This window comes from Mytilus trossulus, chromosome 8 (assembly GCF_036588685.1).
Source record: "Mytilus trossulus isolate FHL-02 chromosome 8, PNRI_Mtr1.1.1.hap1, whole genome shotgun sequence".
Taxonomy (NCBI): domain Eukaryota; kingdom Metazoa; phylum Mollusca; class Bivalvia; order Mytilida; family Mytilidae; genus Mytilus; species Mytilus trossulus.
Window position 1 is genome coordinate 48,709,393 of NC_086380.1, and position 23,917 is coordinate 48,733,309.

At 30.9% G+C, this 23,917-nt stretch overlaps 1 protein-coding gene across 4 annotated transcripts; it reads right to left on the bottom strand.

Moving 5' to 3' along the window:
- Window positions 1–2,716: 2,716 nt before the first annotated feature.
- Window positions 2,717–21,068, bottom strand: LOC134681073 (RILP-like protein 1). 4 transcript variants are annotated; one of them, XM_063540482.1, is made up of 8 exons: window positions 20,650–21,068; window positions 18,210–18,360; window positions 16,651–16,769; window positions 13,187–13,423; window positions 12,440–12,711; window positions 11,513–11,536; window positions 9,514–9,618; window positions 2,717–5,951 (listed from the first exon to the last, which is right to left on the bottom strand). In XM_063540482.1, the coding sequence occupies exons 1-8, from the start codon at window positions 20,950–20,952 to the stop codon at window positions 5,873–5,875; spliced, it is 1,290 nt and encodes a 429-aa protein (XP_063396552.1). In that variant the 5' UTR covers window positions 20,953–21,068; the 3' UTR covers window positions 2,717–5,872. The 4 variants fall into 4 exon arrangements, with proteins under 4 accessions (XP_063396552.1, XP_063396551.1, XP_063396550.1 ...); XM_063540481.1 differs by having other exon boundaries at window positions 11,513–11,560; XM_063540480.1 differs by lacking the exon at window positions 11,513–11,536 and adding an exon at window positions 11,215–11,280 and having other exon boundaries at window positions 20,650–21,065.
- Window positions 21,069–23,917: the final 2,849 nt, after the last annotated feature.

Here is a 23,917-nt window from a genome sequence, read left to right on the forward strand (position 1 = left end):
ATTTAAGTTGATTCTGGACAAAGAAAGATAACTCCAATTAAAAAAAATTCTTGCAGATATTTCTTGCTTACTATACTGGACAAAGAAAGATAACTCTTAATCAAAAAAAAATTTGCTATTTCACAATATTGTGAAATTAGATATTTCTTGCCATTGCACAATACTGTGCTATTGAAAAGACTTGCTATTGCACAATACTTAATATAATAATTTTAGATCCTGATTTGGACCAACTTGAAAACTGGGCCCATAATCAAAAATCTAAGTACATGTTTATATTCAGCATATCAAAGAGGCCCAAGAATTTAATTTTTGTTAAAATCAAACTTAGTTTAATTTTGGACCCTTTGCACTTTAATTTAGACCAATTTTAAAACTGGACCAAAAATTAAGAATCTACATACACAGTTAGATTTGGCATATCAAACAACACTAATTATTCAATTTTTGATGAAATCAAACAATGTTTAATTTTGGACCTCGATTTGGGCCAACTTGAAAACTGGGCCAATAATCAAAAATCTAAATACATTTTTAGATTCAGCATTTCAAAGAACCCCAAGGTTTCAATTTTTGTTAAAATCAAACTAAGTTAAATTTTGGACCCTTTGGACCTTAATGTAGACCAATTTGAAAACGGGACCAAAAATTAAGAATCTACATACACAGTTAGATTCGGCATATTAAAGAACCCCAATTATTCAATTTTGATGAAATCAAACAAAGTTTAATTTTGGACCCTTTGGGCCCCTTTTTCCTTAACTGTTGGGACCAAAACTCCCAAAATCAATACCAACCTTCCTTTTATAGTCATAAACCTTGTGTTTAAATTTCATAGATTTCTATTTACTTATACTAACGCTATGGTGCGAAAACCAAGAAAAATGCTTATTTGGGTCCCTTTTTGGCCCCTAATTCCTAAACTGTTGGGACCGAAACTCCCAAAATCAATACCAACCTTCCTTTTGTGGTCATAAACATTGTGTTTAAATTTCATTGATTTCTATTTACTTTAACTAAAGTTATTGTGCGAAAACTAAGAATAATGCTTATTTGGGCCCTTTTTTGGCCCCTAATTCCTCAACTGTTGAAACCAAAACTCCCAAAATCAATCCCAACCTTTCTTTTGTGGTCATAAACCTTGTGTCAAAATTTCATAGATTTCTATTAACTTAAACTAAAGTTATAGTGCGAAAACAAAGAAAATGCTTATTTGGGCCCTTTTTGGCCCCTAATTCCTAAAATGTTGGGACCAAAACTACCAAAATCAATACCAGCCTTCCTTTTATGGTCATAAACCTTGTGTTAAAATTTCATAGATTTCTATTCACTTTTACTAAAGTTAGAGTGCGAAAACTAAAAGTATTCGGACGACGACGACGACGCCAACGTGATAGCAATATACGACGAAAATTTTTTCAAAATTTGCGGTCGTATAAAAATATGGAGTGGTCAACTGTCAATAATTCACAGATGACCATCATGTGTGTTTTTGTTAGAACCAGATAGTTAATTTTATAATGTCTTAAATAATAAAATAAAGCAAATCATTATTGTTTTTATAAATATTTCAGACATATAATTGACTATTTATCTAAGTTTAAAAAAAAATCAATAAAAATTATTGATAGAAAATTAAAATATAGGCGTCACAGATTTCAGTACAAGAACTGTACTATTTTTTTCTTTTAATATACATTTAATTTTATTACATTGATACAAACATAAAAACATATGTACAGATATCACAACTGAATACGAAAACTTAACAAAATATATAACAAACAGTTAACGTAATAGCTGCAAAGTATTCCTTCTGATACAAATCACTTATCTTACACAATATTGGTTGTTAATGACATTCAGATGTACACTTTTGAATATAGAGGTTAATTTAGACAAAGCAGTTCAATAAATAAAAAATTATCGCAAACAGAATATAAGCTGAAAACTTGCTTTTATTATAGTGTGTACTGATCTTTTAGTATATGAAAAGTTTGGGTTTTTTAAATTGGGGTAAAAACTCTAATTTGGCATTAAAATTAGAACGGTCCTACTAAAAAGCGTCCGGGAGCGCCTGAAAGCGCCCCGGAAAAGAAAAGGCGCCCGGGGAAGGAAAATTAGCGCCCAGGGAAATAAAATAAAAATATTTTATAACAATAATTTTTTTTCCTAAAAAAAAATCATTGCTTGTTTTGTCCTTAATATAATTGGGGATATGTACAGTGCTACATCGAAAGTGTTGTTTATATCTTTTTATAAAACTAAAACTTTGACTGTTTTAATGTCTATGCTTATCAGGAATTTAATGCTTAGTTTTGAATTAAACCAAACTCCTGCTTTTTACCCCCTTCATTTAACTACTGTACATGTATAGTACTGCTTTATTTGCTGATTTATTATGTGTAACTCTTTTAATTTTGATTAGATAAATATTATCTGTGAAATTTAAGTAGTTTTTTACATTTTTCATTTTAATATTGTTTTTGAAAAACATGTCTTTTGAAGTTTTGCATTTTATAAATATTCCCCATATACTTTGATCAATTATTATCTGTCTTTCCAAATAGTATTCATATATCATTGTTGAAATTGAAACATTCATACTTGTTTTTGTGCTTTATTATAAATGTCTTTTAACTGAATTTGAAAATAACTTGTCTAAAATTTTTAAAAAAATCAATGTACATAGCTTATTTCATTGATACAAATGCCAATAAAATATTTATTAATTTTCCCCAGGCTCATTTTCTTTCCCCCCATGCCCTATTTGTTCTTCCCCAGGCACTTTTTCTTCACCCGGGCGCATTTTAGTAGGACCCAATTAGAACATCAAAAACTACCTTGGCCAAAAACTTTTCCCAATTCTTAACCTGAAGTGGAACAGCCAAATGAACGGAGGCACAGATCAAAAAACATAATGCCCCGAAGTTGGGCATAAAATAAAACTTTGCAACTATTACATTTCCATTATAACATCAACAAAATAAAATGGGATAAAACATAGAGGTATATTGGCACATTTTAGCTCTATATCAATAAATAACTGCAAGCAAAATTCACAGCACTTTAAGTCCCTTTATGAATATCGATTTTTTAATTAGACTCCAGAAATTTATAGAAGTTACAATTTGGTTGTTATTCCATATCAATAATTAAATGGAAAATTCCATTTTCTGTTATCAAACTGCTAATTCATGATTGTGTGCCATTAAAAGTAACGAACCCTGTCAAAATGAAGTAATATAAAGCTGCTTTGCTTAAATGAACAAAAATGAACTTCTTATTTTTCCATACAAAACACAAGCAAAATGTACAAATCTTTTATCCATTCCATTCATACAAACTGTTTTATGAGTATTTTGATATGCTTGTTGCAAATCTGGTCCCACAATGCATCAGAATGTTTTTATGACAATGGTTGTCATGGGACATATTAACATACATGTACCTTAGTCATTGTCATTGAATAAAACATTCCATGCAGTATATAAGATGCATTAAAATTACTAAAACAATACCGTGCGAGGGCTGAAAAGCCAGTCAAGGTCGTTAAACACTTCCATATATAAAACAATGCCTATATACGCACAACCTGATTTTTCTTACAAAACTACAATTTTAGTACTAATTTAAGAATGCCAGATATAGATTCATGGCTTGAAGTAAGATGGCGACTAAAAATAAAATATTGCCTTCCTAGTACAAAAGATATACGTGTGGTTTATACATTTATTTACAGGGAATGCATGTCAACCTCTTTCCCTTTAATTTAACCCTGAATCAACCTTTTTCTTTTTGAAAATAAAATAAAAAGACAAATAATATATATATTATATGCGTGGTACATTTATATAGAATAATCATACATTGTCTCGAAATATCAATGTTATTTGTATGAGGCTTAGAAACAGGTAGAAAGCGAGGCTGTGCCGAGCATTTCTACCTGTTTCGAGCCGAGTACAAATAACCGATTGATATTTCAAGACAATGTATGGTTATTCTTTATATGCTGCAACTCTTAAACTGTGAAATATTTAGGGTAAAAAACATCATTTTTTTAATTTGAAGCGGACGACATAAAATTTCCGCGAACCAGTATGTTTTATTGACGTCATAAATAAAACTCTACGGAAACGCATTGTCAACGTCATAAACAAGGTGATATACGGTCAGTGACTGTATATCACATATAAATATACAGTCAATGCAATTTGACTGCTCAAATAGGACAGCTGCAGTATTTATAATTTTATCAACAATAAGTATTTTCTATTCTATTGACTATTAGTTGTGTATAAGTTTGAGCCTTTTATATACATATATATATGTACTAATTTACTTTAATAGTAAGTCAAAACGCTATAGATGTGTTTTATAAATATTTAGTTGCAGTTAATACAAAAATAACCTAATATAAAAATAAACAACTTTTAATAGAATTAAACTTTGTTAATGAGTGAAAGAGAGGCTGATGACATCATAGGGATATTCAAACTCATTGGTTGATGACAAACTGATATCGCTGAAAGTGTATTCCGGTACAAAACTAAGTAGCCATTTTTAATTCAAATTGTTAACATTATACAACAATAATCATTCTATCTGTCTGTTAAACAAACATCTTAAAACAAAGGCGCCACCAAAATAAAACGATATTTGAATAATTATTTGACCATCACTGTAATGCACCATGTTTGAATAATTCCTTACAAATTGAGCGTATTATTCTACAACAACTTGAGGAAACCAGAGATTTTACTTTTATACCCTTATCTTTTCTAGGATCATATAGAAAATATTATCGTCATTAAAAATCTCAAACTGGTTTATCAATATGTAAACACGACATTCCTACTTTTATCCCCTCTTAACATTTTTTTTTTAAATCGCGACAATATAACTGAAATTTCAGAATAGAAAACTATTCCAGTTAAAAATAAATATTTGGAAAAAAAATCCACTTTTTAGTTTTTTTTCTAAATTAAACAGTTGGAACCAGCCAAAGTATTATTTTATGTCAACAAAGTTAAAATAAAATCTGCACGGACAGTATCATACTGCCCATACCATAAATAAATATACCATAGAAACTTACGTATGATTTCATTTATATTCTGGTTGACATAAAGGTCAAACATATATAATAAAAATTGAACCTGTTGACTCTTTGATCGAAAAAATTGTCTGAAGATTATACATTTTGTAAGAAGTATGTACCATATTTACCATTATACAAGCCCTTGCCCTAACACACCACCTTGCAAATTTTGACTAATCAATCTTCAATCATTAAGCAAAGAATAAAACTGAATAATTAACTGTAATGTTTTTGGAAAATAAAATGTAAATGGTAACTTTTAACTCTACAAAACTGATGTGAAGAAATCTCTTTTCATTTGTTTACTAATAGACTTCTTAATAATTCTTATTTTGGGCCAAACTATGATTATAATAACTAATTTTAAAGAAGCTGTGTTGATTATTTTCTTAGACACAAGCAATTTCTTCAGATGGAATATCATAAATTCATTTAACTCTTAGTTTTCATTAGATAATTCAATAATTCACAAGCATGGTTTCAACAACTCTATTGCACGTCCCCATTACAAATTATTCTGTTCCCTAGAGCTTATAAAATGATACCTATGGTATACTTGAAATTCTAAAAGAATAACCTCCCTTGACTGAAACAAATGAGATATAATCAAAATTAATATTTTCTTGTGATATGGAGAGTATTTTCTGCAGCAATATCACAGTTTAGAGACTATATGTCCCATGACAACGAGATACCATCTTGGAAATGTGCCCAATCAAAGGCAACATCGACTTCAAAGTCATAAAAGCATTCATCATTTGCCTGGTCCCGTCAGTGTTGATGGGTTCGTCTTCTTTCTTGAACATGTACAGGAGAGGTTGATGGTGATGTTCCAAACAATGATCTGAAACTATAAAATAACAACGCTGTTGTAAAATACGTTTTCTGTTATCAAGGAAAATAGTTTTTGGTCTTCTGCACTAAAAACAAATGGGATAGCTATTTATAGATTTGAATTAATTTTCTTCTGCAATATTTCCAAACCTACAATTGAAACATTCTTAACTAATCATGCTTGAGAAAGGAACAATATCAAATGTTGAAATTGCCTTATTTTTTTATGGTATCTTTCAAATATTTCACAATTTGGTATTGACACTTGTTTATTATAGAAATTGCTTTTTCTTTATAAACAATATGTCTAAGAGCTTTAGTTTAATAAGCAAATTAAACCTTAAATCTAAATTTATTCATGATTTCTTAATTAATCTAAATTATTTGTATGGATTTTGGTCAAAATATTAATTGTCTCATGCAAAATAAATACTATGACATTTAAGTTGCAGTGGTCATTGATTCATAAATATATATATGTTTGTACTTATTTAATTTTTTAACCAATGTCCAAACACAGGAATATATCAGAAATTAAAGAGTTCTAGTTATATAATCATTTGTACAAAATCAACAACATATACATGTAAGCTAACATATAAAATTATCAACATTTTTTTTTCTGGACAATGCACATGCAACTCACAAATGGAACTGGTGGAAAATCTATTTATACATTGACATGTATACTTGCCTCACAACAGCAAATTGAATTTGATTATGAATGCCAAAATATGCAACAGCAAATGACAAAGGTGTTCCCATATAAATCTTTGTTGGATACTTCATTTCACAAAACAGAAGTTATGAATGGACGTGTATATGGGAAGTATTCAATGGATCATTTATCTTTTAATAATTAAGTATCCAGGTATAACATTAAAATTTGGCAGATGTATGCCCATAGCAGTGGCGTATCCAGGGGAGGGTTCCGGGGGTTTGAACCCCCTTTTTTTTGGACCATCAATGCATTTGAATGGGAACATATAGTTGAATCCTCCCTTTTTTCTTGGTTGGTAACCCCCCTTTTAAAAATGGATGGATCCACCCATGCATTGCATTAATTCTCAGATTTTCATCAAATCAAAATTCTAAGAATGATAGTAAATAAAACAAATGTTGTTGAAAAAATACAACTGTTTGTTTGATTGATTATGTTCAGGCCTTGTGGTTATAGAACTTTGTAGCACAATTTTTGTACTCTAGACTCAATAATCAACCAATCAAAATACTGGATTTTGTGTTTCAAGCATGATTTTTGTGCTCCAAGCACTGAGCAAAGTTTTATGCCTTCAAGGCCAGGTTTTTTCTCCTATTTCATATTACATTATTATATTCATATTACAGATGTAATAAACTATATAGCTAGATAAAAATAATCTTACTGTTTTAGGATTTTTACACCAAAGTAAATATATTTTTTTATTCCAATTTCAATCATTTTTCCTTCTTATTTTGTATTGCTAATGAACATTTTCTTGTTTGATGTTGGGACTAAAACAACATATGGCTGAAGATCTTACTGCTTCTAAGAAACAAGAATGTGTCCTCAGTACACAAATGCCCTACTCGCGCTATCATTTTCCATGTTCAGTGGACCTTGAAATTGGGGTAAAAACTCTAATTTGGCATTAAAATCCAAAGATCATATCATAGGGAACATGTGTAGTAGGTTTGAAGTCAACTGGACTACAACTTCATCAAAAACTACCTTGACCAAAAACTTTAACCTGAAGGTGGACGGACGGAAAGACGGACGAACGGACGGACAGACCAGAAAACATAATGCCCCTCTACTATCGTAGGTGGGGCCTAAAAACAGGATGCTGTGTCTTCTTTTTGTTTATAAACATTAGTTCTAATTTATTAACATGCTATATCTGACATTGTTTTATTTCCAATGCAAGTTTTTTATGAACCAGATAGTTTATTTAACATTACATTAAAAGCATTGAGAATTCAAACTACTACAAGATTTTAATGAAGGTGCATGAAGGCTACATCAAAAATTCTATTATCTATTATTATCAATCCTGTTGTGAGTGGTTTACAACTTTATATAAAATAAAAAAATAGGCAATCATTTAATATATATATGTATATTAAAAATACAGAATTTTAGTGAATTTACATAAATATAGAGATAATAAGCAAATAAATTACATCATACATGTATATGCAAAAATAAATAGAGATCATAATTGAAAAAGTGGGAGAATGTTCTACACATATGACAAGAAACAACACTAATCTTTCTACCTAGAATTCCAAGTCAGGGAGATTTAATTTTTCCACCAGTCCAGTGAAGCTACAAGCAACATAAATGATTACTGTTTGCAACTTGCATTCTAAATAATTAAGCCTCCCTGACAATTTATTCTAAAGAGGCCTTGTCAGGGTTTTATAATTTTTCAAGCTTCATTTTCAGTTTACATCACTGCATGTTTTTGGTTGGAAAATGTTATTTGTTTCATCCTTAGCTACTTCACACTAGGATTGTTTTGTATAATCATGATAGAGCCTTTTAACAAATATATCAAATAAATGGTTTATCAGTCAACAAGAAGTGGATTCAATATTTGAAACATTAGATGATTTAATCATCTATCTTTAGAACACTAGAACTTTTCAATTTTGTTTACATTTTTATAACATCCCTGAATTTCTTAATCACAGCAATTTTTTTATTCATTTTCAAATAACAGTAATAAATTCGCTTCAATGAATGATGTGCAAACATAATTTTTAGAAAAGAACTCATTATAACAAAATTGCTTCTGTTAAAGAGTTATTAAAATAAAATACTAAAGGGAGAGAACTTATGTTTTAGATATGACCATTAAAGTTTGAAATGGTATCAAACAACATTAGACACATAAACCAGTCCTGGACTCATCAAAATCTGTCTGGACTCACCATTTTGAAAACAAGTGAGTCTACAGATGCATCAAGATTGAAATATTTTGTATAAACTGAACACAGGTACACACAAATATCATCATTTTATAGCAAAAGTTTAAAAGTGATCTGAATTTAATGTCATTTCATTGCTCTGTTAGGAAATGGAGACTAAAATATTACATTATATTGCAATAAAATATTTTTTTCATTCTGTTGGAGTCATCGTGGCTAAAAATCATGAGTCCCTGGACTCGCCTTCAAAAATCCTTATCGAGAACCCTGATAAACTATGATAGATGAAAATATCAACTTTGCCTGACATGCTTCTTCCTTTCCAAAAATTTGTAAACATAATTTATTTGTATTTATTTTCTATTTCTGGTGAGACTAAGCTTTATGACCTTTGACACCATAGCTATGTTTAATCCATTGAAAGCATCTGTATAAAGTCAGGAAAGCAACTGTTTATCATCTTTCATGCCTTTGGATATAGCATATTCCAGTTTTAGTGATTGAAATGTACTGTTGTAAACTTTTAATATTAACCATATGATAATCTATTTTATATTTATTTTAAAGCTCTCATTATACCTAAAAAAAGTAAATTTTTTCTTATTTGTTTTAAAGCTCTCATTATACCTAAATTTAAGTAAATATTTTTCTATTGGAATACTTACAATTTTCTAATGCCGGACTCTCTTCGTCTTCCAGGATAGAGCTTTTCGTAAGGTTCTTTGTTGATTGGCCCATATACAGGAAGTTCCTCACCAGTGTATGAATCACTAAAATAGGAAGAAAAATTACTTGTGAAATAGGAAGCGACTTCAAATTCCTTAAAAAATCTTTTTGATACCATCACATATCTTTAGTACTTTAAATTCCTTTAAAACTATTTTTGGCACTATCATCAACATTTAATTTGTTAAAGTACTACTTAATTTTATATTCCATTGATCAAATCATTTTCATTTAATCGTATTTCATTACCTATATAACAGAAAATGTTCTCTCTATACAAATTTGGGCTAAACAATTAAATTTTTATAATGTTTGTCTGTATTTTCTCTTTGATCTTCTTTGCTCTGATTTTAAGATTTCAGGAAAGCCATGTTTTGTTTAAATAGATAACAAGGTCACTACAGTCAAAATACAAGCATAAGTCATGCAAAGTATTCAATTATTATTTTGTGGTTGCACTGAGTCTTGATTGAAAGATTAGAGATAGGCAAGACCTGAGTCAAGAAAATGTCTTTCAGTGACATGACCTCTGGGTATGGTACCTTTTAAACTAAGACCCTAAAAGGTCAAGCCATATGGCATACCCCTAGCCAGGGGGGGGGACGAACCCTCCCTGAAAACAAATAAGCACTGTCAAAGTCAATGTTGTGTTCGAATTGTGACTGTAAAAGTCGAGAGTGTGAGTCCAAGGAACCCCCCTTTGGAAATTCCTGGCTACAGGCCTGTATAGTCTCTAGTAAAAAGTTAGCCTCACTTTCATATCACATACATGTATATAGATATTCTCTGCAATATTACACAATGAATTCGAGCCATTTGTTCAACTATCATCATGAGATATCCATAGATATGTGAAGAAATCGGGTTTCAGTCATTTTTCATGCAATTACCAAGTTCTGACTATTTGGATAAGTTTTTAACGTAAGAATAATTTTATGTGTGCAAAATATTTCTGAATTTATTTATTCTTATTTTGTACTCAAAATCGTCATTATATAAAGAGAGAAATAGATTCTACCACTTCACGCCTAGCATTTATTTTTATACACATACTTATTTATCAAGGGAATCTTATTTTGAGGTTTGATTACTTAAAGCCAAGGAATTATGTGTAACTACAAATTTGTTAACTGTAGATTATTTACATTTGAGGTTTGATGAAAACCATAAAAATTAACATTTCAACTATTGAATATTGGGAAGGGCTCATTATAAATGCCATAATTTTTTAAAACTAAACCAAGTGTCAAAACAGGTAAGAACATGATGTACAGGGGTAACCTGTCATTCAAACCTGTGAACCAAATCTTAAACTCTTACACATTGTTTTTAATTAGAAATTCTTTCAAAAGTATTTGTTTATAGATATAGGAAGATGTGGTGTGAGTGCCAATGAGACAACTCTCCATCCAAATAACAATTTTAAAAAAATAAACCATTATAGGTCAAAGTACAGCCTTCAAAACGGAGCCTTGGCTCACACCGAACAACAAGCTATCTAATGTACCTCGTGTTCCCAAAAAAATATTTAAGATTTTACTTCAATCCTCTTTAAGGTAATGTTTTCCTAGCTATCAGCCTTTAACTGAAAACCACAATTTTGTCACTTCTGATGGCTGAATAGATTTTTTTAAACTTACTTTGACTTTGTGTCATCAGCACTATCCCCATCTGATGCAAAACTGGTCATTAACTGGTTAGCAGGTCTAATAGAGAGAAAATACAAGCAAAGACTGGTTAGCAAAATCTAATAGAAAGAAAATACAAGCACAACTTTGTACAGAATCTGCTGCATGTTTAAGGACACTACAACACTGGACTTTCATGTAAAATTAGCATGCTTGATTTTAAAAGCAGAGAAGCATTCTGGGTAAAACTGTCATGCTTTATATCTAAGATTAGCATTCATATAATTGTCAGTTCTTTCACTTGACATACCCTTTTTTCTTTGTGCTTTGTCTCCTGGATGTTGAATTGTAACAATGGCTTTTTAAAAAATTTAGAAGTTTAAAAAAAAACTTACTTAAATCTTATACAGCATTAAATTTATAAATGGTTAATGTATCTGGAATGTTAAAATTCATCCCGACCTCTGGTTCCATAATACATGTATTGAAAATCCATGATTATTTAGTTATAAGCTAAAAATGGTTGTACATGTTAGAAATATTGTAATAGGTATTGAAGAATTATATTATCTTTCCATAGATTTTAATGTGTAGTTCTTATTTCTTCAATGGCTTTAATTATGATACAATATTCACATACTTGATTATATTTGATCACAATACAATATTGATACATGTACCAGAATTGGATAATATTTAGTAATTTCAAGCAAAACAATAATATCAAGCCTAGTCAAGCTAAGTAAACACAACATACAAATTTCTTTATGCACAAATTTGAATACAAGGTTCTCACAAAGGGGAGATTATAAGTCCTGGACTAATCAAAATCTGCTTTTAGTGATCATTTTCAAAGTTTGTGATTCCAAAGATGCATCAAGACTTTGATATATTGTGGATCAACTGAGCACACATTTTATCATTTTGTGACAAAAGCTTTAAACAATCAAAAAAAATTTATTTGCTTGCTCTATTTTTTTTATTTTTTTTTTTATAAAAACTGAAATTATAAATGATATAGCAATAAAATTTCACCTTCTAAAAATAACACACCAAAGCCAAAAAAGATTAGTCCCAGACATGGAATCACCTTCAAAATTCCTAAGTGTTGAATAGATCTATTTCTATGTAGCTGACATTACTCTTCCCTAGTTAGCAATCAACATACAGGAACATCATAATTTAAGCATTTCTGAACCTTAAAAAATATTTACAACTATTAAGGCTAATCACTTACTTTGGTTTATAATCAGCTAATTCTTCCTCTACTGCTATAAGTTTTGTTTTAAGTTCATTTCTCTCCAATAAAACAGTTCTTAATTCATTTAATGTAAATCGAGGACGGTTTGGATCTTTTAAGTCAATCACCATTTTGCCAACCATACTAAGTTTTTGTTGTAATTTTTCAAAACTTTCGTCAGTAGGTTCATCATTTGGAATGAAATTGTCTACGGAATGTTCAATAATATCTTCATGTAAGTTCTTTTGATGTGGCTCTTCATCTACTTCCTACAGAAATAGTATCAAAAAATACTTTTAAAATATGCAATAAAGTCTACCTAAATTAAGCCTCTTGCCTTTGTTAGTCTTGTATATTTTTTTTATTTCAATTCATCTATAATTTTAGTAGTTTAGACAGTGTAAAAAAAACTTCCATGGAAATGAGATGTGCTGATGCTGATACAAATTGTAGATTTCAGGGGTGGATCCAGCTATTAAAAAAAGGAGGTTCCTAACCCAGGACAAAAGGGGGGGTCAACTACATGACCCCATTCAAATGCATTGATCGTCAAAAAAAAGGGGTTCCCTCCCCTGTTCCACCACTGCATCAGCATGCTAAATATCATTTACTTACCATTAATCCTTTGATTTTTTTCCTTGAAGTGACCTAGTTATACACTTTTTACAAAAAAGGTTCCCAAGAAAGAGCATACCTATTTGAAGTAACCACCCTTGTGACAATGCTCTACATGTATATACTCACAACTTCTCTCAGTGGGTTGGGCTTTTCCTGAGTGGGTGTGTCTACTCGATCTTCTTCCTGAGACTCTTGATCTCTCATTATTTCCTGTATCTGATGGATTTGTTGTTCTTTATCTACAAGCTGAGCCTCTAACTCACTCTTTTCTTCTAACAAAGTTCTAGATTGTTTTTTATGTGTTGTGTTTTTCTTACGTAGTTCTGTATTCACTTTCACAACTTGTTCTAATTGTGTCTGTAGCTAAATTGTAAAATAATATTTTGGTAAATTAAACCTGCTTTAAATGATATCTGGCTTAGTTATTTTACTCTTCATATAACACAATAATGTAGTATTAGATCCAGTTATAAAAGTTGTCAGGTTTTGATTGAATGGTCACAATAATCCCTTTACTACATGTAGCTCAACTAATGCAATGTGTGATAGTGAGGTGAGAGGAGAGAGATCTTTTGGATGAGACTTTTGACCAATGAACAGAAAAGCTGCTATGGTGTGAGCTGTTGAAGTGTACAGTCTGCATGGTCTGTTTTGTTTTTTGTGTCAATTTTGTAACATCTGCATAATACAGTACAGTTCAAGAGTACCAACTCTCCCACACCCTACACCGAGGAAAATGTCGGAGCCACTCCGACAAACTCCGATATTCCTCCCAAAATGTTGGGAGGAATTTGGGAGTAATCTCTCCCAAAATCAGGTAAATGTTTATTGTGATAACGAGCTCACTCTCTACACCGAGGAATTAATTGCCCTTATCCTACTTTGATCTATACCGGCACAAGACTGAATGGGTAATTGGATTACCTGACAGGTAAAGGTTGAAGTAATAAAGAGTTATATTTCCGGTCTACTGTACCAGTTTAAGTGTCAAACAGGTGAAAAATTTTAAATGTCTTTTATACTAATTAAATTTCATTTGTGGTAATAAAAACTAAAGTCAAAATATTTTCGTATTTTTTGTTAGCCCATCTAAAAATATCTTAACCTTAATGTACTTGCTTAAAAAAAAACCGATTATAAAATATAGCGGAATATGTGAAAAACAAAATATTCTACTTCAAAGTTAAAGTCTTTATTTAAAAATTATAAGTCTAAACGTTTTATATATACAAGTAAAAAGGAAAATTTATTCACCATTCATTAGACAAAATGATTGCCCCGTATTAATTGTGTAAATCTACGGCATTTTCTTTTTACGATTATCTAATTGCTGGAATGAATAAAAGATTTAAAAGCAAAATGTTGTTGTTAATTCTTTCAATTGTATTTAAGTTTTATAAAAAATGAAAACTACTTAATTTTGACCTCGATGTCTTCACCAGTAAATTAATATTTTATTTACGAAATGAGCATACTTGTGTAAAAATAACCGGAAACTTTCGCTAAACTAATCTGAGCAGTTAAATAAAATTACGTGTTTGAAAGTTTTGTATATTCAAGTAAAAAGGAAAATATTATTCACCATTCGTTATGCTTAACAATTACGTCATTTTCGTTTTACGATTTGTTGGCAGTACAGCAGAATAATAATACATTTCCGTTACAACAGGAATACTTCCAGCTGCATTAATTCGTCTTTGTTTAATATTAACTTTCGCACAATGAATGTAAATTTGTGTATTTTCAACAAAAGATTTTATAAACAATTATTTGCCGTGCGAAGACAATTCCACGATACACATCTCAGTTATCAACAGTTTGGGTTGAACTTGAACTTGACTTACTTAACAATGTTAAATGCTAAAAATAGTTAACATCAATGTTATCCACAGCACGAGTTTTTTAAAGGGCGGGAAAAAATATCGCGTACTAGTAAACTCAGGTGACCTTTCTGGCCGACCGTGGGAAAATCCATTCAAGGTTTCTAAAGTTGCAGAACGACATTTTTGTGCAATCGTATTGAGGCTCCAGAAGGTCCTTTTACAATTGATTTATCGGGAAAATATAATTCTTATCCGAATAAACGTGAACACATTTTTAACTATTTGAATTTTAATGTTTTATCTTTCAAAAAAGAAAGTACATTAGTTATATGTCCATGGTCAATAATATAGATTTACAGTTGGTGATGTATTAATTGAAATTATGATGGAAATTGTCCGGGGTGACTGATTGTATTCAAATGACAATAATCATGATAATACGATAAAGAAATGCCAATTGTAGGCGGTTGGGAAATTTTGAAAATAAAATGATGACTGATTTAACTGGAATAGAATATTATGATGGGCAATTATGAGGTTTGATAAATTTTATTAAAATAATTAAAGGATTAGTGACCTATCGGATAGCGATAAGCGGATTACTTATCATCACAACTTTTAACATCTTTTGTAAACGTAAAATGATTGAGCGTCATAAACTTGTCAAACACCGGTAGAATTATAGTACATTTATAATATAATTAATGTGAAAATATTTTTCACTTTCCAAATTCAAATGACGAAATTGATATTATACTTTCGTCAATTTGAAAACCGTTCCGTAAAATGCGAAAATGACGAGCACTATCAATATCACTTGAAATTATTTCCTTTGTCAACAGAGTTGTCATTTAACAGTTTCTGTTCGTAATTTGAATTATTCAAGTCTGTATAAATGTACCGAGGTGGTGAAACATCATATTTTACATTGCTCAATAAATTAAGTTTACTTGATGATCCAATGAATCGGGTTACCGAAAAAAAACATGATTTTATTAGCCAGTTGATTTTTTAATAATGAACAATTAATGCGCTGATATCGCTTATTGAATAAGTTATAAAAGAAACTAATTGTGGCAAAATCGTCCTTGCTGAAAGAACACAATGTATGACCTGACCGGACTGTAATAGAAACACAAAATAACAATTTTCTTCATACTTTTTCGTATGTACGTTCTATTTTAAAGACACTAATATAAAAGATAATAATTATCTTATTCTAAATGATATTGTCACATCTTTATCTGTCAAAGAAAGGAAAACATTTGCTCAATTTATAATACCGTGATTTTAAAGCACACCTGTGCAACCAAGATCGATTAAATGTTCAAAGGTAAATTATCTAGGTAATCCAATTATGTTGTCACGCGTCGTTAATTTTAAGTACATCCGATGGGCAATAAACCAATTAACAGCCACGCGGTGTTGGGAGAGAATCTTTGGAGGATTTTAGGAGTGAAATCCGCGGTACACGGTGTGATTCCGAGAAACACGGAAATCGGACAAAAAAGATATCGAATCGATATTTTTGGATGGTACTGTACATGCAGTGTGAAATATTACTAAATTGTGTTATTTTCTACAAAATTGTGTCTTTTTATAAATGTGAATGCTTGAAATTTTATGTTTATAGCAATGTACTCTATTCTAACGTATCAAAATATCAAGATGCTTTTATTGACCACTATCTCTAGACTTTGACAACCATACATGACAACAAGCATTTGCCAAACGAACATAATTTCAAATTATTGCAAGATATCTTACTGCTTCACAATCTATACTTTTCTGACTCAGGTCTCTTTTTTGTTTCCTTAGATCATCTCTCTGCTTGTCAACAGTATCTTTTAACTTCATCAGAACTTCAATTTCTTTTTCCTCAGTTTCTGAAAGTACAGCCAGCATTTTTTATTCCTCTCATTATATTGAAGAAATAATTTCATATCAAATGAAATTTCAATTCATTCTTACATTTGTCTTAATGATCTTATCTTATTTGACTATCTGCAATCTAACAAATATGTGTGTGATTCTAGTTACCCTACCTACATATTATAAGAATAATCGTCTATATTGACACTATCTGTGTTTTTTAATTCAATAAATATTTTTCACAAACCTGTTGGATTTATATGTTAACAAATTAAACATTGAGCCAGTTGTCCACTTTCAGACAAAAATTATGTTTTTTTTCTTACAGGCATTATGTAATGACAGCTTATAAGAAAGATGCTTACAAAAATTTCAAAGCTTATACAGAATTATTAATTCATTTTCATTTGTAATATACATATTTTATTTTCAATCTTGAACATTTTCTAGTAATGATTTGATGTATGTTTGGCAGGGTTTCCGCTGGCGGTCGCCATTTTCGCAATTTGCGAAAAAATAATAATTTTGGCGATTAAAATTCGTCATTGGCGAAAGAATTTGGCGAAAGAAATATATATCACGATTTATTTTCAGCCATCTTGTTCATTTACTTTTTTCGGGTTTCTCTGACTTAAACGATCAGACAATACTCGGAATTCACCTTGAACTCGTTCAGATTTTGACAGAAAATCAATAATCAGCTGATTGCATTCATAGCTATCGACATCAAAGGACTAATTAATAAAGGTGTTGATTGTATGATATGACAAAATGATATAATTAAATGGCTTCTGCCACATGTCACAAAAGGAATTTATTAACCACTTTACGACGCACGTGTTTGAAGCAAAATTTTTACGCTTCCTCTCCTTCTTTTAATGAAAAGAAAATTGTTGTAATAACGAAAGATGTTCAAAAACTTGAAAGGTTCTGACTTAAAACTTTATCATTTAACTTTCATATAGATAGTTGATTTGAGTGGGTATTTCAAAGTCGTTTCAGTTACACACGTGTTTCAAGCATATATAGTTTTACTTATTTACGATGGTTTAGAAAAGAAAACTGTCGTTATGAAAAAATCTATTCAAAAGGTTGGCATGAGAGTAACCCTTCACTGTAATGACTACACCTTACACAAGGGATCAATTCCAAGTGATAAGATGCTTCGTTTTGATGTTAAAAAATACTTCTTATTTAGGGGGGGGGCTGGAAAAAGGAAATTTAAAAGAAAAATATATTTGTGTTACTTGGCGAAAAAAAAAAAAAAAAGTGGCGAAAAATATATTGTTTTGGCGAAAGAGGTGGCGAAAAAAATATTTGACCCAGGGGAAACCCTGATGTTTGGTCAATTTTTTTTGTAAAGGAGAATAAAGGGGGAAACAAATTTTTAATGCATTTTCTTCCTATAAATTCTATCCCTGATCACCATGGTTACACATCAAATATTTACTAACGTTTAGTTACAGCAGCTACTTCCTCTTTAACAGCTACAGTCTGGCTTTGTAGATGTTCTTTTAACCTTCTGTTGTCAATTTCTAACCTATTAATAGAATTGTATAGGTCTTTTGTCTCTCTATGCCAGTTTTCTTCTATCTGTTCAAGCTCCTAATAAAAGCAATATCCACGATATTAGTTATGTAAGTTTTGTGGTAATTATCAGAAAGTCTGGAACAAAGATTAAACAACATACACAGCTGAATGTCTATAACATGGTGCCATTTTAGGTCACACAACATGTACATTATTTTTTACATTTTGAGTCAAGTTTATCACTCAATAATTGTTTTTTTTCACATTCCAATTGTGTTCAACCAAAAGTGCTATTATCTTGCTTAGCTTTTATTCCAGCATGTGCTATCTATACATTGATATATATGTGTGTTGTCTGTCTGTATGTTTGTGTTGTGTGTGTATCTGATGTTATAGCATTTGTGTTTTGTTTGTTTTAAGTATCAGTCAGTTAAAGAGCTCTTAAGAGCTCATGTTCTTTGTTATTATGTATATATGCAACCCGACTTTAAAGAAAGATTACTTTACTGTACTTTACTTTTCTAATACAATGTACAGTGTACATTTTTTGTAGTTTAACACATGTTTATGCACTAGACTGTTTAGTTAAATTCAAATTAAAATCTGAAACTGAATTCAAATGTATTCACAAATCAGGGAACTTATTTAGAACACACATTCAAAGTATTTTTTCTCTCAAATCTAGATCTATCATTTGCGTCTTTATATTTCAGTACCCATTTGTCAATGTTTATCTCAATTCTATTTTTTACCGATTATTCTCAATTCTATACTTTATTACCAATTATTTTCTTTAATGAAGACCATCCTTGGCATCCTGAATAACCATTCACTTATTCTACTTTACTACTCTTACATACGTGTACATGTATCATGCTTATGATATGATTATCATGGTTATGCTTATTTAAATTGCATGTACAAGTATCTCAATGTTTTGATCTGATCATAATTTCTGTGTATTTTAATTAATGTGCTGTTTGCATGGTCAGGTCAAAAAAAATTAATGTCTGTATAAGGTTACATTATAAAAATAAATAGGGTAGGTAGGTTAGGTATTTCCATTTTATTTTCTGCAGTCTGTCTTGCTGTGGTTCTAGTTGTCCATGGGCATACCCGTATTTTTTTAATGATTGGATTATTTCCCTTTGTTATTGATTGGAAAAAATGGCGGCAAAATGTTTATTTGATCAAACTAGTTGCAAATTTCCTTAAAACAGCTATCATATTCATGATTATGAACATTGAGATGTATCAGGCAACACTATCTTCACTTTTAACACGAGTTCAGTTTTTTCAGAACTGAAATTAAATGGCTTAGGGTCGGCGCTCAAATTAGGGTCGGTCGGGTAACTGTAAACATACATATTTTTTTGGGCCTCATTGGATGTCATGCATCTGCACACATTTTTAACTGTCATGCTCAGTAGTCTTTGTGATGTTTTTTATTTTACCTTAGACTTCTTTAGACTGTTTTATTGTTTCATTAATCATGATCATGACTTTTTTCATGATTATTCTATAAACACTATATTATTTCATGTATTCAGCGGTTTTGTATTTACACAATATTAATTAATTCTATCAATAGAATTACTGTGTTTGCTTTAAAATATTGATTTCATAACTGTAAATTTGCAATTGATCAATAGTCAATACACTGCATATTTATTTTATTATAATTATTGATTCCTACCTTAATCATGTTAATACTGGCATTAAAATGCTTGTACTATTATGATCATGACAATATATTTCTCAAATAAGTGCAATCAACAAAGAACATTCTTTTATCATAATGTCCTGATTTTGGGATTAACAGATACTATGACAAGTAAGAAACATGCAAAAGAAAAGACATAAAACATTGTACAAACATAATATGGGGACGAAGTCCCCAATAACAGTAGAAAATTCAATAAAAAAAAAAATCGGGAAAATTTCCCGAATTTTTCATTGTACTAATGAACTCAAAATCATTCAATTTTTTTTATGTCATGTTTTGAAATCCCGGACCTGCGCAGAAATCTACAATGTACTTCCTTTTTCCGGTTTTGTTTGTATGAATCTTTAAGTAAAATACATATTTACCAGTCTATTATAAATAGGAAGGAACGCAATACCAATTTAATTTTTTTAAATAATTCCTTGATATGAAAAAACGTCAACTGATGATAGCGTTTCTTTGTTTACATTGCATATGACGTCATAACTTAAATAACGTCACAACTAAAATCCCTAACAACAGAACCAAAATCGGAAACGTTACGTTATTTCCGTTTCTTTTTTAACAAATATTTGATATTCATACAGACTTCGTCCCCATTTACAGGTAATGCCTGCCTCATATTAACAAAAATTAACCTCTTCATATTTCATTCTTTCTTGTGCCTTTTCGTTTTTTTCAGATTCCAATTTTTGAATTGTTGTCCTGAGTTCCGTTATTTCTGTATTCTCACGTTCGTATCTAGCTGCTAATGATTCTAAATTTTCTAATGCTTTGATCACTTTTGGCATCAAATCTGTTACTGCTTCGACACCGAATGTTTCTATCATTCTTTCGAATTCTTTGCCAATTGACGCGGCTTGGTCGTACACGTCAACGACTGAAATAGCATCATCAGCCTCTTCTGCCATTACTTCTCTGTCAGATATAAATGTATCCATGGTAGATATTTGATTTTAGTCATGTTTTCCCAAATATACTTTGACCATCTTCCTTATCGAGCACCTGACCCATCCCATTAGCGAGTGTTTTGTGACGTTGTTCATTAATTCATTTATTAAAACGCCTTCGTGACCTTACACATTGATAAATAAACATTGATGCGGGATAGAAAAATAAATAAAAATGATTCCTTATATTTTTTATTTATGAATCACGTCGTCTTCCATTGTAAGATTAATAAGTATGCTTATTAATTTTTCAACGAAACAACGTTTTATGTATTTGTTTTATTGTTAATTTACTGCAGAAAAGTATAACTTATAACCGAAATTCTACTATTTAATAACGGATCACAACCCCCTTAAAACCTAAATCGGAAAAGTGTATACTCATGATCAAATCTCAAATCGGGACATACTGAGTCGAATACATGCACTACCAAACTGAGATGTTCATTATAACAGGACAATCATATCAGTAAACCAAATAAATCATTACTCCTTTTTTTCCTTGGTATCTTCGACCTGTTTGTGAAATAAAAACACCGGCACGGTAAAGCGATTTTCGTGGGAAGAGGCTTTTATGACAATCTACTATACAACACGGAGATTACGTCCAAATTCAAGGGACTGCATTATCTATATTCATTTAAGAGGACAAAAAGAAAGCTCTTGCGAAGATTTGCTGGAAGGGTTTATAGATAGATATTCAAATAAATTTCCTGTTTACACTCAGTGAATAAACAAGCACGACTTCATGAAGACATTTGTACAGACTTAAAGCTATGTTCTCTTTTCCCAAGGAAAAACTGTTAAAAGTGTACTCAATACTGAGTTATGAATACAAGAATAACAGTTACAAATACATTTATAAATTAAGGAACCCTTTTGAGCACGCTCACATATCCCACGGCTCACATCATTGTCACTGGACAAACAAAATACTACCATAATTCCTAAGTGCAAAGACTCACAACGGTCTACAAAAGTCAACTGATAGAAAATTTCTTGTAGATATGCACATTAACATATTATGTCCTCTATGTATTGGTCAAAATCTTTTTTTGCATACTATTGATTGATTGATTGTTGGTTGCTTAACGTCCAGTGGCAAATATTTCATGCATATTCAGGACGAGAACAAGTTAATAAAAAATGCAATAGGTAGGTAGTTGTAATAGAGGCCATCTAGGATGATGGTCGGGGAAATTGGGACTGCCACTGGAAAATGAGGGTATATTGGATAGGGACAGACATTTTGCCTTGCAACAGGCCACCTACGGACCCCTCAAAAAGTTGTCGCAAGGGTTCTTAACGTGCAAAGAGCGTGGAACGCTCTTTACACGAGGCATCGGATTTAACGTCCCACTTCTGACCGGACGTGACTGCGAACTTGATACATCCCGCACGGCCAAACGGACGCCCCACTGCGGCAAGCGTTTTACTGCCGGTCGGGAGAAGACCAAGTGACCATATTTCTATTCCTCAGTCACCCTTGGTTTTTTTTTGTGCATACTAAAATGACATACTGATTTAATTTTATAAATTTGTAAATATTACATGTATTTTCCAGTTGATAACTTACTTATTCTGAAAGAAGTACAATACATTTGATAGGACAGTAAAGCATACCTATCACGGACCAAACTAATAAACCATACAAAGTTTCATAAAACTCTGTCAAATTGGTTATGTGTTTCAGAAGAGTTGCTTTGACAAACTGTTGCAGTAGTATATTTAGGCCAAATTAAAAGTTCAAACGGGCAAAAATCCTAGAAAAAAATCAATAGTACTTCAGTCCTGTCGATATACACTTCTACCGTGATAGTATGTCCTTAATATATACATAGTTTCATGAAATTCTAGTATGTGGTGCAGAAGTCATGATAATTATTCTAAATTTATAAGTTTAAAGGAGCGTATATAACATGCACATCTACATAGTATGACCTTATATCAACTTCAACGTTTCACGAAATTCTGTTGTGTGGTTTCAGAGGAGTAATTGCGATGACTGGCAAAGTGTTGTAGCAGTATATTTTGGCCAAAATTCTAAGTTCATATGGTATAACTTCTAGAAAAAAATTATTGAATCCTAATTTCCTGTCGATATGCACATACATCGTCCCATGTGTTAAAGGCTGGGCACATGTTCCACATGGGTATATGGTCAGATTCGGAAAAAAAATGGTTGCTTATATAGGGAATCATTGAAGCGTAACTGGAGCGGGCCCCCTCTTATGTCAGTCAGTGGGCCCCCGGCCACTTATGAAAATTTCTGGATCTGTTACTTACTTAAGGTGGTATGGGTGTCTTTCGCCATCTTGGATTGTAAAAAACAGAGAATCTAAGGTCCATATTTCCTATCAAGAAAAATTATACGCAGGAATGCAGATATTTAATGTGAATTTTCATTTAAAAGAACCAATTTATAAGAATACAACTTAGAAATATTAATATTTTTACAAGTGTAGATTATTTTTTGTTGTTTTTGAATATTTTAAAATTGGTAATTTAAGGGGAGGTAACTCTAAAACAGTGCATTTTCTGAAGGACTCTACATGAAATTTTCCTATTTTGTCTTTTAGCCGGAAAAAACGTACGGCGACCCTATCTTTTCTTTTGATATTCTCAAAGCATTGTCTGAAAGCAATCTTTTCCTAATAAAATTTTACAATTCTATCATTTTGTTTAGTTTCTATTCACAAAATGTTGTTTATTCCTGTATAGTCCATACACAATTTGTCATTTTGTCACAACCTGTAGCTTGAGAAAATGCGCGGTGACCTATCATTTTTATAATATTTTTGAACATGTATAAATAGAAACTACATTTTGACAAAGTATGAACAAATAATTTATTCTATCATTTTCATTTTAGACTCCCCATACCACCTTAAAAAAGTTGTTGTATGACATTCAACAAAATAATTCGCTGGTGTTCAGATAAAGCTTCGAAAAATCT